Consider the following 16,442-nt stretch of genomic DNA (forward strand, 5'->3'; position numbering starts at 1 on the left):
GTTCGCATTGCCGGCAGTAAGTCAGACCTGTTCCCAGTGCATGTTGGACTCCGGCAGGGCTGCCCTTTGTCACCAGTTCTGTTCATTACTTTTATGGACAGAATTTCTAGGCGCAGCCACGGGCCCGAGGGGATCTGGTTCGGGAGCCAATGGATCTCATCTCTGCTTTTCGCGGATGATGTGGTCTTGTTGGCTCCTTCAAGCCGGGACCTCCAGGGGCGGTTTGCAGCCGAGTGTGAAGCGGCTGGGATGAGAATCAGCACCTCCAAATCCGAGGCCATGGTTCTCGACCGGAAAAAGGTGGCCTGCTCCCTCCAGGTGGGAGGAGAGTTCCTGCTTCAAGTGGAGGAGTTTAAGTATCTTGGGGTCTTGTTCACGAGTGAGGGAAGGATGGAGCGTGAGATTGACAGACGGATCAGTGCAGCGGCCGCAGTAATGCGGTCTTTGTATCGGTCCGTCGTGGTGATTTACCAGTCAATCTACGTTCCGACCCTCACCTATGGCCATGAACTTTGGGTCATGACCGAAAGAATAAGATCCCGGATACAAGCGGCCGAAATGAGTTTCCTCCACAGGGTGGCAGGGCGCTCCCTTAGAGATAGGGTGAAGAGCTCTGTCACCCGGGAGGAGCTCAGAGTAGAGCCGCTGCTCCTCCACATCGAGAGGAGCCAGCTGAGGTGGCTCGGGCATCTGTTTCGGATGCCCCCGGGACGCCTCCCTCGGGAGGTGTTCCTGGCATGTCCCTCCGGGAGGAGACCCCGAGGACGACCCAGGACACGCTGGTGTGACTATGTCGCCCAGCTGGCCTGGGAACGCCTTGGGGTCCTCCCAGAAGAGCTGGAGGCAGTATCCGGGGAGAGGGAAGTCTGGGTGTCCCTGCTCAGGCAGCTGCCCCCGCGACCCGGCCCCGGATAAGCGGATGAAAATGGATGGATGGAACCTGCAAGAAATGTGTTTTCTGAAATGTGTTTTATAAAAAAGGACCCGGCTCATTTGCGTATTTTTTCGGCCCGTTTGTTGGGCCGACAGACCCGTTGAGAACTCTAGTGTGTGTGTGTGTGTGAGTGTGTGTGTGGGAATGAGTCAGTTAGTTAGTGTAACAACTGTAAATGACCTTTAGTGTGATAATTGTAAGAACATCTTGTTTTCATTCAGTTAACTGATATTCTTTGAAGCCAGATTATTATTTCATTAATTATATAAGACAGTTGCCTAAATGCAGGACTTTTATTTTGAAAGCGTCTCACTGTGAACCGAGAACATCTGTGTTCCTGGGAATCGTGTGTGTGCGTGTTTGAAGTGTGCCTGCATGTTTTTTGCTGAATGTGATGAAATGATTTACTGTGCACCTTGCTGATAAAGGGTACAAGCTCTTACGGTGTGTCCGAAGGTGTGTTCGAGTGTACAAGGTTCCTGTAATAAACAATTTGGACCATCAGTTATAGAGTCTGACCATCATTCAGCTGGGATGCTACAATGACATCAGGCCCACTTAGATTGCGCCACCGATATAGCTGAAGCCTTGCTAACCAGCTTCTTAGATTGCGCACATTAATGTGAATATTATCTATAATAGCAGTTATTATTACTTATCTCGGGAAAATGGAGGAAATTAACTTGTTATCTCGGGAAAACAAAGTTTCGTTATCACGAGATCTCGATAAAATTATCCCGTTATCTCAGGAAAACAGAGGTAATTAACTTGTTATCACGGGAAAACGGAGGAAATAAAATATATGAATGCATGGCCGTTTAGTGCTTCCAGTTCTGACAGGTTATGTAACCAGACACACATCATGACAGCCAAAGCTATGGCGTTTGTGTCAAAAGTCGAGCGAGCAACAGCACATCTTCACGCGCGCAGATCTCTCTGCGCACGTAAATTATTTTGTGTCACGCGCGCAGATTCAACTGTCGTGCGCACTTGTTTGATCTTCGCGCACATATTCAGTAACAGAGTGCAGCAGAGGCAGGTGCGTGCGGGTTAAAATCAACAACCACACGCACAACAACACTGTGCAGCTGCTTTGAGCGCGCTGGCTCACTCCTGCTCTTGCTCTCTCTCTCCTCTGTGCTCGCTTGCGGTGGAGTTCTGCTCACTCGAAGCGAAGACTTTTTACTTTTTGGGGGCGGAGACCAAGGCTGACCCCGGCCCTCTTATGATTGGTCATTTTCCAGCCCCCACGTGGGTGCCTTTTCAGTTTCTTGCTGATGACAGCTTCCGTCACAGACAGGAAGCTCAGTGGCAGACTAACGGGTGACTGACAAGTCTGGACTTACAGCAGCATTATAATGGCAACTGTGTTTTTTACTTTCAGACATGAAGGGGGCAGACTAACAAGTGACTGACAATGATTTGCCAATTGACTGCACAATAAGTCTTGACTCCCAACAGCATTATGATTGATGATAATATGATGATGATATCAGATGATATCTCCTTGAACCGGCACCTTATCGTGGTGGAGGGGTTTGAGCACCTGAATGATCCGAGGAGCTATGTTGTCCGGGGCTTAATGCCCCTGGTAGGGTCTCCCAAGGCAAACAGGTCCTAGGTGACGGGTCAGACTAAGATCGGTTCACTCGCCCCTGATGAAAGTCATACTACCAAGGACGTGCACGTCGCCCGGATCGGCGTCACCGGGGCCCCACCCTGGAGCCAGGCCCGGGGTTGGGGCTCGCAGGCGAGCGCCTGGTGGCCGGGTCTCTGCCCACGGGACCCGGCCGGGCGCAGCCCGAACGAGCAACGTGGGCCCGCCCTCCCGTGGGCTCACCACTCGCGGGAGGGTTCAGAAGGGGCCGGTGCAGAGGGATATGGGTGGCGGTCGTGGGCGGGGGCCCCGGCGGCCCGATCCCCGGATGGTGACTCTAGCCATGGGGACATGGAATGTCACCTCACTGGGGGGGAAAGAGCCTGAGCTGGTGCGGGAGGTTGAGCGGTACCGACTAGAAATAGTCGGTCTCACCTCCACGCACAGCCTGGGCTCTGGAACCCAACTCCTTGGGAGAGGCTGGACTCTCTTCCACTCTGGAGTTGCCCGCGGCGAGAGGCGGCGAGCTGGTGTAGGCTTGCTTATAGCCCCCCAGCTCAGCCGCCATGTGTTGGAGTTCTCCCCGGTGAACGAGAGGGTCGTTTCCCTGCGCCTTCGGGTCGGGGATAGGGCTCTCACCGTTGTCTCGGCTTATGGGCCGAACAGCGGTGCAGAGTACCCGGCCTTCTTGGAGTCCCTGGGAGGGGTACTGGAGAGTGCTCCAACCGGGGACTCCGTCGTTCTCCTGGGGGACTTCAACGCCCACGTGGGCGATGACAGTGTTACCTGGAGGGGTGTGATTGGGAGGAACGGCCTCCCCGATCTGAACCCGAGTGGTGTTTTGTTACTGGACTTCTGTGCTAGTCACAGTTTGTCCATAACTAACACCATGTTCAAGCATAAGGGTGTCCATATGTGCACGTGGCACCAGGACACCCTAGGCCGGAGATCAATGATCGACTTTGTGGTCGTGTCATCTGACCTCCGGCCGTATGTCTTGGACACTCGGGTGAAGAGAGGGGCTGAGCTGTCAACTGATCACCACCTGGTGGTGAGTTGGATCCGCTGGCGGGGGAGGAAGCTGGACAGACCTGGCAGGCCCAAACGTATCGTGAGGGTCTGCTGGGAACGTTTGGCAGAACCCTCTGCCAGGGAGATCTTTAACTCCCACCTCCGGGAGAGCTTTGACCAGATCCCGAGGGAGGCTGGGGACATAGAGTCCGAATGGACCATGTTCTCCACCTCCATTGTTGACGCGGCTGTCCGGAGCTGTGGCCGTAAGGTCTCCGGTGCCTGTTGCGGCGGCAATCCCCGAACCCGGTGGTGGACCCCGGAAGTAAGGGTTGCCGTCAAGCTGAAGAAGGAGTCCTACCGGGCCTGGCTGGCCCGGGGGACTCCTGAGGCAGCTGACGGGTACCGGCAGGCCAAGCGTGCGGCAGCACGGGCAGTCTCGGAAGCAAAAACTCGGGTCTGGGAAGAGTTCGGGGAGGCCATGGAGAAGGACTACCGGTCGGCCTCGAAGAAATTCTGGCAAACCATCCGGCGCCTCAGGAGGGGGAAACAGTCCTCCACCAACACTGTTTACAGTGGAAGTGGGGAGCTGTTGACCTCAACTGGGGACATCGTCGGGCGGTGGAAGGAATACTTCGAGGATCTCCTCAATCCCACTGACACGCCTTCCATTGAGGAAGCAGAGGCTGGGGACTCAGAGGTTGACCCATCCATCACCCAAGCCGAAGTCACTGAGGTAGTCCGTAAGCTCCTCAGTGGCAAAGCACCGGGGGTGGATGAGATCCGCCCTGAGTACCTCAAGTCTCTGGATGTTGTGGGGCTGTCTTGGCTGACACGTCTCTACAGCATCGCGTGGCAGTCGGGGACAGTGCCTCTGGACTGGCAGACCGGGGTGGTGGTCCCCCTATTTAAAAAGGGGGACCGGAGGGTGTGCTCCAACTATCGGGGGATCACACTCCTCAGCCTCCCCGGGAAAGTCTATTCCAGGGTACTGGAGAGGAGAATTCGGCCGATAGTCGAACCTCGGATCCAGGAGGAACAATGCGGTTTTCGTCCTGGCCGTGGAACACTGGACCAGCTCTATACCCTCCGCAGGGTGCTCGAGGGTTCATGGGAGTTTGCCCAACCAGTCCACATGTGTTTTGTGGACTTGGAGAAGGCATTCGACCGTGTCCCTCGTGGCATACTGTGGGGGGTGCTCCGGGAGTACGGGGTCGGGGGCCCTCTGTTAAGGGCTGTGCGGTCCCTGTACTGCCGGAGCAGGAGCCTGGTTCGCATTGCCGGCAGTAAGTCAGACCTGTTCCCAGTGCATGTTGGACTCCGGCAGGGCTGCCCTTTGTCACCGGTTCTGTTCATTACTTTTATGGACAGAATTTCTAGGCGCAGCCACGGGCCGGAGGGGATTTGGTTCGGGAGCCAATGGATCTCGTCTCTGCTTTTCGCGGATGACGTGGTCTTGTTGGCTCCTTCGAGCCGGGACCTCCAGCATGCCCTGGGGCGGTTTGCAGCCGAGTGTGAAGCGGCTGGGATGAGAATCAGCACCTCCAAATCCGAGGCCATGGTTCTCGACCGGAAAAAGGTGGCCTGCTCCCTCCAGGTGGGAGGAGAGTTCCTGCCTCAAGTGGAGGAGTTTAAGTATCTTGGGGTCTTGTTCACGAGTGAGGGAAGGACGGAGCGTGAGATTGACAGACGGATCGGTGCAGCGGCCGCAGTAATGCGGTCTTTGTATCGGTCTGTCGTGGTGAAGAGAGAGCTGAGCCGAAAGGCGAAGCTCTCGATTTACCAGTCAATCTACGTTCCGACCCTCACCTATGGCCATGAACTCTGGGTCATGACCGAAAGAATAAGATCCCGGATACAAGCGGCCGAAATGAGTTTCCTCCGCAGGGTGGCAGGGCGCTCCCTTAGAGATAGGGTGAAGAGCTCTGTCACCCGGGAGGAGCTCAGAGTAGAGCCGCTGCTCCTCCACATCGAGAGGAGCCAGCTGGGGTGGCTCGGGCATCTGTTTCGGATGCCCCCGGGACGCCTCCCTCGGGAGGTGTTCCTGGCATGTCCCTCCGGGAGGAGACCCCGAGGAAGACCCAGGACACGCTGGTGTGACTATGTCACTCAGCTGGCCTGGGAACGCCTTGGGGTCCTCCCGGAAGAGCTGGAGGCAGTATCCGGGGAGAGGGAAGTCTGGGTGTCCCTGCTCAGGCAGCTGCCCCCGCGACCCGGCCCCGGATAAGCGGAGGAAAATGGATGGATGGATGGATGGATATCAGATGATAATAACTGTGTTCTAATAGGAAATCCATGGCAAAAAATTAATAAATTTGGATTTGAATTCATTGCAAGTAAATGGAATTCTATCACCATTTGTTAACTATTCTTACTTATCCCAAACGTACTCACTGATGCATAATAAATCACACACTGTCTTGTTTTTCCCAATGCACTTAATACCACAATGAATTCCTTAAAAACAGTATCTAAAGGAGTCAAACAGATCAGCACGTCAAGCTGTTTGGCTAAGGGGCAATTTCTTTTCAATTTCATTCACTTTCAAAAACCACACCACTTGGAACTTTAAGATTTTTTTAATTAAAAACAGAGAACACAGAACAGGCAAAACAATGCAAAAACCAAGAGAGGTTAAGTTGCCTTCCTCCCAAGAAGCCTCTGATGTCATTCACCACATCGAGGAACTGTTTAGGAAAAAGACTGGTTACTCCCTCACGGAGCTTCCAGATGCAGAGGGTGTGTTGGAGCAGGAAGCTCTGGCACCCTCCAGCAGGCTTCCATCATGCTGTGAAGAAAAGATCATCAGGAGATTTATTAGGTTGAGGTTGGAGATTGAAGCAAAAAAAAATAAAAAAATGAGAGGAAAAAACTAAACTTAATTAAAACTGCAAGCAGTGATGAACGGGCCCTCGCAGTCCGCACGCACGTCGGGGCGTGCCGCCGTCCAAACGCGCCGCGGCTTAAGCCCCGTTGCTCGATCGTTGTTCACGGAGGCGGCAACCGCCTGCGTTTGGGATGGTGCACGCGGGGGGTGAATATCAGCCTCTTCTCCCAACGTGTGTTTGTAACGCGGTGGGTTGCCCCTGCCAGTATCAAGCGCTTTAAGGTGAAGTCAGAACAACTTCCTACAATCCACAGAAATCCAAAGGGACTGCAGGTGAATGATTTCTAAAACATTTAGTAATCAGGTACGTTTTGACAATCGATTCTGCACCGTTACGTTGTGTGAAGGGTTACAGCCTTCTCTTTGCCTTTGTCTGGAATTCAGGCATGGACACCTGTGTTTTGGCAGGGAATAGATTGGAAGTGGGACAGAGAGGGGGGGGGTTGTGGCTTGCAGTAAACTTCCTCCGCCCTAAATTCGAACCCGGGTCCACTGCATATGTGGCATGCACGCCAACCACTCGACTACCGGCGCAGATAAGACACTGCCTTCTGTTGTCACGGTGAAGGCAGGAAGGCAGCGCATCATAGGGGAGGATGGAAGTGGAATGCTACAGATTAAGATAGGTAGTGGAGTGCAGCCAGAGGTGATTCTTCCTTTTGAAAAGGGACAGCGGTCAAGTGACCAGGTTTGACGAGCGTCCTGCAGTAGCGGTGTTTAACCAAAGAACCCACTCAGTTGTTTCATATCGCAGTGGAATCCACTTCGTTCATCGCGGAAGAGTTGGGCAGAATCACAACTACACACATCTTGTTGTGTGCCACCTTGACAGGGCAGACACAACACGCAAATGGCATTCTTAGCAAATTGGCTTATTTGAAAATTGTGTGCTGTGGCTTACTACCACCGACTTATCCATTATGTGGCTCAACCCATTACCCTTCAACTATGCCCTGTTGTAACGTACAATTCAGACAAAAGTACCTGCAAATGCCATGTACATCTGACTATGTTTGTCATCACTGCACATAAATATGTGTAGAATAATGCTTAATTTGCCAACATTTCAAAAAATGAATTTATGGCTGTCTATCAGTTTCAAGCTTTTGATCTAAGTTCTGCTTTGTTTACTAGTTTTTATCCCAAGAAGTGCATGCTGCCACCTTTTAAAGTTTCAATAAAATCTGATGAATATGATACATGTGCCTTGAAAGACAACAGTGCCATCTAGTGGCGACTTGCATCACCTACACCATCAATTCATGTGCTTCTAAGCAAAACTGACCACTTCCTGTTTGACTGAGAGTGTGGGTGTAAATGAGTCATTTGTGCGTCTTGTCATGACACACATGCGTGCCACATTTCATTCATGTACATGCATGTAGGACGCCTAAATTGCCTGAAATAAAACTTGCTTCATGTTTCCAGTGGGTGGCGCTATGGATATGATACAGTATTGATGCACAGATCTTTTCAGGGCCACTCCCTCTAGATTCCCTCTAGATTTGGCCGAGCTAGGAAATAGTATGAAGGAGATATCAGCACTTGATGCTTCATGACGAAGGATTGTTATGGCAGGCTCCACAACTGCCAGCAGGTATGACTTAGGATAAAGATTTTAAGAACTTTTCATTTTCAAGGTCAGAGGATGCTGCTGAGTGACTTTGAAGTCGGTGGTGTTACATCTGTAGGAGGAGATAATTTACGTACAAAGATTGGCATAATTCAACATGGCGGCCAAAAGCAAAATGGCAGACTAAGTATTGATGCTGAAATTCGTTCGGGGAGACAGCCTCTACAGTTACAAGCAGTTTGGTGTGGATAGGAAATTGTATGTTGAAGTTATGAAGCCTCGATGCTTGACGGCGTGAGGACAAAATGGTTTCCACCGCACCGCCCACTAAACCTTGGCACAGCTGAACGATTTTAATAACTTTTGTTCTTCAAGGCATTAAGAAAATTACTGAGTTAATTTGAAGATTGTGGTGTTTAAGCTCTAGGACAAGATAATTTTCAAATTAGGCATGAATTTGTCAAAAATGCGGCCAAATTTCAAAATAACTGACTTCCTGTTGGACTGAGAGTATGCATCCAAATGGGTTTTCCTTGCGTCTGGTCATGATGAATATGCGTACCAATTTTCGTCCTTCTGTGTTACAAGTAGGAGGCGGGGCATCACAATAGGGGGCGCTACAGAGCCCACGCGTCACGGCCACGCTCCATGACTACACAGATCTCATCAGGGCGACTCCCTCTGCATTCCTGAGAGATTTGACCGAGATAAGACATTGTATGAAGAAATTATGAGGACACGATGCTTCACGGCGAAGGATTCGAATTGCCCGCTCCACTGTGGCCAGCAGGTATGACGTAGGATAAAGATTTTAATAACTTTTCATCTTCAAGGTCAGAGGATGCTACTGAGTGACTTTGAAGTCGGTGGTGTTACATCTGTAGGAGGAGATAATTTAAGTACGAAGATTGGCAATATTTCAACATGGCGGCCAAAAGCAAAATGCCAGACTAAGTATTGATGCTGAAATTTGTTCGGGGAGACAGCCTCTACAGTTACAAGCAGTTTGGTGTGGATAGGAAATTGTATGTTGAAGTTATAAAGCCTCGATGCTTGATGGCGTGAGGAAAAAATGGTTTCCACCGCACCGCCCACTAAAGTTTGGCGCAGCTGAATGATTTCAATAACTTTTGTTCTTCAAGGCATGAAGAAAATTACTGAGTTAATTTGATTAGGGGGCGCTACAGAGCCCGCAGGTCACGACCACGCCCAATGACAATGCAGGATCGCAATTTTCGCCAGATGTAACATATATTCCAAATTTGGTGAGTTTTTGGGTATGTTCAGGAATCCAAAACTGCATTCAAACTTGGTGAAGAAAATTTCTGTCCTTCCAATAACAATAGGGACCTCGCAGGTCTACCTGCTCGGGCCCTAAAAAGATGGCCATCTTGGAAGCATGAGCCAAACCAAGTAGGTGAAAAAGAACAGTGGCCTAGGTTCAACATCAAGCAACCCCAGAACAGCTGAAAGTGTTTCAGGATAAAGCCAGCATCACTGCCCCTCCACCTACCTGTATCCTGCAAACATCACTGTTCCACCAACTACCAGAAGGCTACAACCATTAACAAGAGACATGTAACATTCTCGTCATCATCACTCCTGAGCTATAAGATCTTTGGTCCTTACTCTTCAGTTCCCCTGATGTGCAGCATGCAGCACCAATGCAGTATGATAACTTAAATTATTAATTGACCATATATTCATTACAGTTACTAATATACATATCATACTAATATACAGACCTATGTCATAAGGCTCACTTGTGCAATCTAAGATAATCCAGTTCAACTGCTCTGCCATACATTCTTACATTTACAAAACTTATACATTTCTATTTATAGCTGACATTGTCAAAAAGATGATCATTCTGGTAGCTTTTTATTACAGGAGTCATAGTGGATGCTGCCGTGCTGCGCTGCATTATATTCATCAGTGTTCCTGATATTTTGCCCTCTCCATTAAAATACTTGAAGGCAAAATATAAGCAACAATTGTTGAGATAATGCAGTCCAGCACAGCACCACCCCCCACTATGACCTCAACAAATAACATAAAGTAGATCAAACCCTTCTGATAATGTCAACTAAAACTGAAGAAGATTTATAAAAGCAGGATTTATGGCACAGCTGTTGTACTGCACTGCATGACGTTGCACAGGTGTATCAAATAATATGACTAATTGCAATGGTTGTGTGTTGTATGATTCCTTTAATAATATTGCAAGGCAATAACCATTTAGCATGATTTATCATGCCTGACCCACCTTGCTATGTTTTCAGTCTCACTGTGGTCCACTCAGTACTCCTGGCCTGCAGCATCACTGATGCCTCACAGCAAAGTGCTCCTACTGTAGGTTCCCAATTATACGCAAGATGATATCACCTGTTAGGGACATGTGTTTAGTATGACTGCTTCAAAAGCATCACATTCATTATGTTTTCAGTCTCCCCATTGTCTACTCATCACTCCTGGCCTGCATCATGCAAGATAAATTTGTGAAGTGGCATCACTGCGCCTATATTCGAATATCAAATAAAAACTGACAGCCCTAATATAGTAGGCTATTGTATAAGTGTATGGGCTGCAATATTTCACAAAATAGCTCTCTTTCTAGCTAGCAATATATAAAAAGTCAGTGCAATGCGTTGGTGATAGACATTATGAGCTTGCAGTTCATAATCACTGTCCTCATATCATATGCTTCACCCATCATTCCACAGCCTCAATGATATTAGCATGTGTTGCTATCGTTATCCAGTGTGCTAGCCTAAACTTTTAGCTGTTAATATTCTCTGAATCTTCTAATCTAGACGGGAAGAATCCACCATCATACTTAATTACTCATGTCAATTTAATTCCGATGCACTACTGACATGAAATTGTCATTCTTTAAACATTTTACCTTGAACAAGTGGTGCTCCAGCCGTGTGCTCCATAGGAATTACATTGAGCGGCGGCTAACCTCCAGGAACTTTTGAGGGGCTCCATGATCCGCCATTGCTGTGAAAAAAACTGAACCATTGCAGTGAACGGAGGTGGCACCACTCTCTCTCTCAAGGCTCTCTACCCAAGTGGGGGCTGGAAAATGACCATTCATAAGAGGGCCGGGGTCTGCCTTGGTCTCCGCCCCCAAAGTGTCAAAAGTCTTCGAGAGAGCAGAACTCCACCGCGAGCGAGCACAGAGGAGGAAGAGAGCAAGAGCAGGAGCGAGCCAGCACGCTCAAAGCGTGCTGGCAACCACACGCACTTGTTGTGCGTGTGGTTGTTGATTTTAACCCGCGGGCACCTGCCTCTGCTGCACTCTGTTACTGAATATGTGCGCGAAGATCAAACAAATGCGCGCGACAGTTGAATCTGCGCGCGACACGAAATTATTTACGTGTGCAGAGAGATCTGCGCGCGTGAAAATGTGTTCGCTCGCTCGACTTTTGACACAGATATAACGCCATACAAAGCACTTTCACTGCACACATGATTAACACTGCCAGCGACACCATACCACACAAACACAAACACACACACACAATCACACACACACACATTCCCTCTTTTCTATTGCTTCCTCAGGCCAGGTCACATGTACTGTCACCCATCCTAACAGCTATGATGTCACCCGTGGGTGGCACAGCCCTGTCCTGCTGTTGTTCTCACCATGGTTGCCATGGTTACCAGCCCCTGTGTAGTTCACAAAGAAAATCCTGACACCCACAAAGGAGAGCACTTACCCCAAGGAAGATGTTTTTCGAGGAGTCAAAGCCGGCTGCGTAGATGCGGGCAGTGTAGGGAGCACTGCGTTCACACATGATGCGGCAGGCGTAGCGGGAGATGGTGCTCTGGGCTGACTGACCGCCACCACCACCCTCCCCTGCTGCACCCCCACCCTGACTGCTGCCTGCTGTGTCTGTCACCACAAAGTCGATCATGCTCTCTGTGGACCTGCCAATCTGAGAAAACCAAGAGAGAGGGATCAAAATCCTAAAACAATGAACAATATAAGTAAATCCATGCTTGTTTGGTTCACCCAAACTACAGAAATCATATTTTCTCACTGATACCAAGGTTTTCACGATTTTATCATAACCAATGAGCCAATGGCCGCACGATTGTAAAAAAGTGTAGTTTTCCTTTCCTTTCCACTGAACTGAAGAAATGCGGAAGCAGCACTGCCCTTGAATGAAAGTATTGAAATATTATAAGCAGCACAATAACAATTTCATTTGCTTCCATTGTATCTGGGTAGAGTCAGATATCTAACAAATTCCTGTCCCAAACCTGAACAAAGTACACCCAAACTATCATGCGTGATTAAGGGACATGTTTTGTAATGTTGGTGAACTGAGCCTTTAACACAGCAGACAGAGGAAGGGAGACAGACCTAAATGAAGGAGCGGAGCCCTGTTGATACTGTGTGCTGGAGTCACAGTTTTGTATAGATCTCTTTGATGATGAGAGAAGGTGTTTGGAACAAGGCTGTGAGCTGTTGAGGGCAGACAGGTCTGACTCATCCTCTCTTGTATATTTTATCTCCTCAGTCTTTTGTCTTTCCTCCTTCTGGCTTTCTTTCCTTGACTACCTCCCCATTCTCTCCCTCTGTTCTCCCAGATGCCCTCACTGCGCTGTTCTGTCATGACTCGGCATTCTCGATGAGCTCGACAAATCTGCTCACAGATTACCTGAGCACTCACTGAGATGCGTGTCTGATTTGTGTTTTGTTCTGTATAGTGATCTGTTATGTTTTGCTATGGGGCTCTCAGGTACCATTATAGTTTTACAAAAAAATATACGATAAAATACACATTAAAGGAATAGTTCGCTGTTTTAGGAAAGCCTGAGATGGGAAGATGGATATCAGAGAGTGAGGATGAGTATGATGAGATGAGTATGTTAACTCTGAGTTGAGCTCGTGCCTGACGACTAGTAAAAAGCCATCATCAATGGAGCTCCGATACAGTGATTCACCATGGCAACAGGGGAAAAAACAGGAAGCAGACATTTTCTGGGGAAAAAAAAAGTAACACGGCTGCGGCCGTAATAAAAATCACTGACAGAGTTTTAGATGCGGTCGTCTTTTCATTTTGGATTTAACATCACTTTCTTTTATATTAGCCTTTGAGGAAGTGGTTGAATGTTGTTCAATGTTTTGTTTCATTTTATTTTAGGCTGTTTTATTTTATTTAAATCAGCTGAAAATGACATAGAAACAGTCTCACGATGGCTCCTCACTTTGGTTTTATTTAACATATTAAACAAAGCAAAAGTTTATTCAGTGGATATTTTAACTTGTAGTAGCTTTTACCACCAACCGATGCTGTTTAACACACATCTGTGTCCTAACATCCTGCTGAGTAGTTGAACATGAAGTGGTGCTCATCTCCACCTCCAGCACGTCCGACAGTGGCAGAGGAGCTGGTCCTGAGCCAGGTCGCTGGGTGACCAGAGGCTGAGGGCGTCACTCACCCCCAGGACCCAACATTAGAGGCAGACACACACTAACTGTCTACAGATTCAACTAGAAGTCATTTCATCTTATACTCAATGCGGCAGCAAACTAGAAACACGGACTTTGAAATTACGTTGTGGGAATCTGTGGGAAATAAAGAAAGCCAAATGAAATGTGAGTTATTTCTCTTTTTCTGGCAGCTGGAAGGTGATTGATTAACCTGCAAAGTGATTTAAAAAATGAGAAAAAAACGAAGAGGATTGTTCAGATCTGAGAGCACGTCAGCGATGACGTGTAGCCTGATATTCGCTGTGCAGCCGGAGAATATAAATGACGGACTGATAAGAAGCGGTCTGCTGTTCGGTTCAGTCCTCGTCAGGGAGTGAGAGCTCATCTAAATTAATCTAAATTCTCCTCCTGCTGTAAAACTATGTGAACTATTTCTGCTTCAACATGATCGGACTGAGAAGGGAAGGACAGCCGCTGTCAGACAGCTCCGTCAGACTCAGGGTTTCTTCAAGTAAACCTGCCAGTGAGCAGGTTATGTTCACAGAGTAAGTTACCGCAGTAACAGACCCAGAGTTTAAGTTACCTCTCTTTCTCGAACTGAAAACTCAGAGTTTCTCTCATCTCAGGGTTAACAAACTCAGAGTTTTCACAAAACCCGCTTTCTGAAATACCCCCCAAATGTTTCTGGTTTTAGCCACATACTCACGTAGTCACTACTCTAAAAGCAACCAACTGGCAAGCATGTTAGTTTGAGGTAGCTAAATAGGCTAATCTACAAACTCAGATGGATGCCTTTTGAAAGGTTTGGATGTAGCTACATGTAATTAGGACATGTAATGGACATTCAGTAGCTTGGTTGAAACAAATTTGACTGTGGTGTTCTAGACATAGACTAGCCAACATTGTTCAGAGAAGACTAATTCTCACTTTGTATTACAGAGAGAAGTTTAAAATGTTTGGCCAGACTTTGAATCTGAAAAATTTCAGTTATAGTAGAGGAGCAACTTCTTTATTGCCCTGAGCTGCCATATTTGAAAAGGAGTTTTAAACTGAATTTAACTCTCAGCTTTATTCCAAGACGCTTAAAGAAATGGTTGTAAATATAAGACTAGATAAATGTATTGAATTGTTATCATGATTAATTACACAATTATTAAGCTCCCTGATTCGATCTGCAATGTTCTCGACAAGCTGACATTGTTAAAAGCTCTCCTTGTTTCGGGTTAAGGCACACTTTTTCACCTCCCTTCAGCATACACTTGTGAACAAAACTGCACCTTCTGAAAAACAGGAATTTTAATTTAACAATAGAGAAATTTCTTTAGATACAAAACAGTTGAATATCAATGTGCCATCATTCTTTCTGTAACTTTAACAGACATATTCTGTTTGCAGGCTGTTTTTTAATTCTTGGACTTTTTGCGTTTAGGGTTAGCATACTTGGCTCTGTGTTTGGTGTCAAAGTGGCACCATAAATTGTTTCTGTGACTGCCACTGTCTTGTTACAAAGAAGACATACTTCCTAGTTAAACTGCCTCATAAAACTGCCTTCCCTCAATGTCAACTTCTCTTTTTTTTGACATCTTGCTTGGCTGCATGATGAACTACAACCATTCGACTAGAGCAGGGGTCCCCAAACTTTTTTCGGTGGGGGCCACATCAACTTTCCTTTCTGTGGTGGGGGGCCGGTGTCAGTCTATAACAGGAAATGATATGGGCCAACTACCACAGTTCAGCTATTAAACACCAAGTCCTTACCACAGTACAGAACAATTACCCATTAATCTCAATGTCCCAATTCACAATGTTGCACCATAACTGCATATGAAAAACAATACAAAGGGAACTACCATGTTAAATCAAGTGTATTTAACATTTAATTTACTTTCATTAATTGTAGCTATATATTAGGAATTGAGGAAAACATCAACACTTACAGAGAAAATATAACACTTATAACACTAAATGAAAAAATGCAATACTGCTGATACATGACTTTTCCTAAAAGTGTCTGTATTTTAACTTGGAATAGTTTTTATATAAATTACACAAAATATGATATGTTAACCTGTTTCGGCCATAAGCGGTCAAAATGACCGCACATCACTTTCATTGTTCCATTTTTCGCGCAGGTGGCTGCTTTCATTGTCTCTCTTGTCTCTAACTGTGTTAGCGGTCTCCAGCTGTGCCTCTTTGTGAATTTACTTGTGAGTTAATAATTATATAGCTAGTTGTATTAAATAGCCTGGTTGGCACCACGGGCAAACAAAAACGGGAGTTCCTCCTCCGTGAAACAGCGAGCGGAGCTTTTCGGTGCTGAAGTGATGCGACTCTGACTGTGTACCAGGGAAAGCCGAGGAAGAAGAATGTCTGTATCCTGAGCACCGTGCACACAGGTGTGGGCACCTTTAGTGGGGCGAAGGCAAAACCAGAGTCTGTGATGTAGCTACTATAACAACACCAAGTACGGTGTGGACGTCCCGGACCAGATGGCGAGGGTGTACTCAGTCAAAGGCGGAAAGATAGCCAGTGGCGGTCTTCTATAACATCCTCGACCTGGCTGGGATCAATGCCCGCATCTCATTCAAGGAGCACCAGCAGCAGGATAGCCCGGAGGAAAGTCCTGCAGCAGCTGGCAGAGGAGCTGAGGGCAGAAAACATGGAGGGGAAAGCGGCTGCAGCAGTCGGCACAAGGTGGGCAGCAGCGGAAGCAACCACTGCAGCAGCAGCAGCAGCAGACACGGACACGGAGGCAGTGCCGGTCCGAAAGAGCTGCAAACGGAACCAAACCTCGGACACTTGAAATGCCACAAGCCCATGTGTGGTGACTGTACGAGGAGAGCGGAGGTAATCTGACTGTGACCAGTAATCACAACAGCTCTTTTTTTGTTTAAGATTAGCTCATTTCCAGCTTTTTCGATTATCATATAATTTTTTAACTTAGGCCTATATATTATTATAAAATCATTCATGATCAAATAAGTTACT

The 16,442-nt window shown here is 47.6% G+C and overlaps 1 protein-coding gene across 2 annotated transcripts in view; it reads right to left on the minus strand.

Moving 5' to 3' along the window:
- Window positions 1–16,442, minus strand: part of peli3 (pellino E3 ubiquitin protein ligase family member 3) — a 96,320-nt gene that overhangs the window by 8,178 nt on the left and 71,700 nt on the right. For both annotated transcript variants that reach the window (XM_030431911.1, XM_030431910.1), the window contains exon 5: window positions 11,731–11,949. In XM_030431911.1, coding sequence (XP_030287771.1) covers window positions 11,731–11,949 — 219 coding nt within the window. The remainder of the gene's footprint in view (window positions 1–11,730; window positions 11,950–16,442) is intronic.

The sequence above is a fragment of the Sparus aurata genome, chromosome 10 (assembly GCF_900880675.1).
Source record: "Sparus aurata chromosome 10, fSpaAur1.1, whole genome shotgun sequence".
Classification (NCBI taxonomy): Eukaryota; Metazoa; Chordata; class Actinopteri; order Spariformes; family Sparidae; genus Sparus; species Sparus aurata.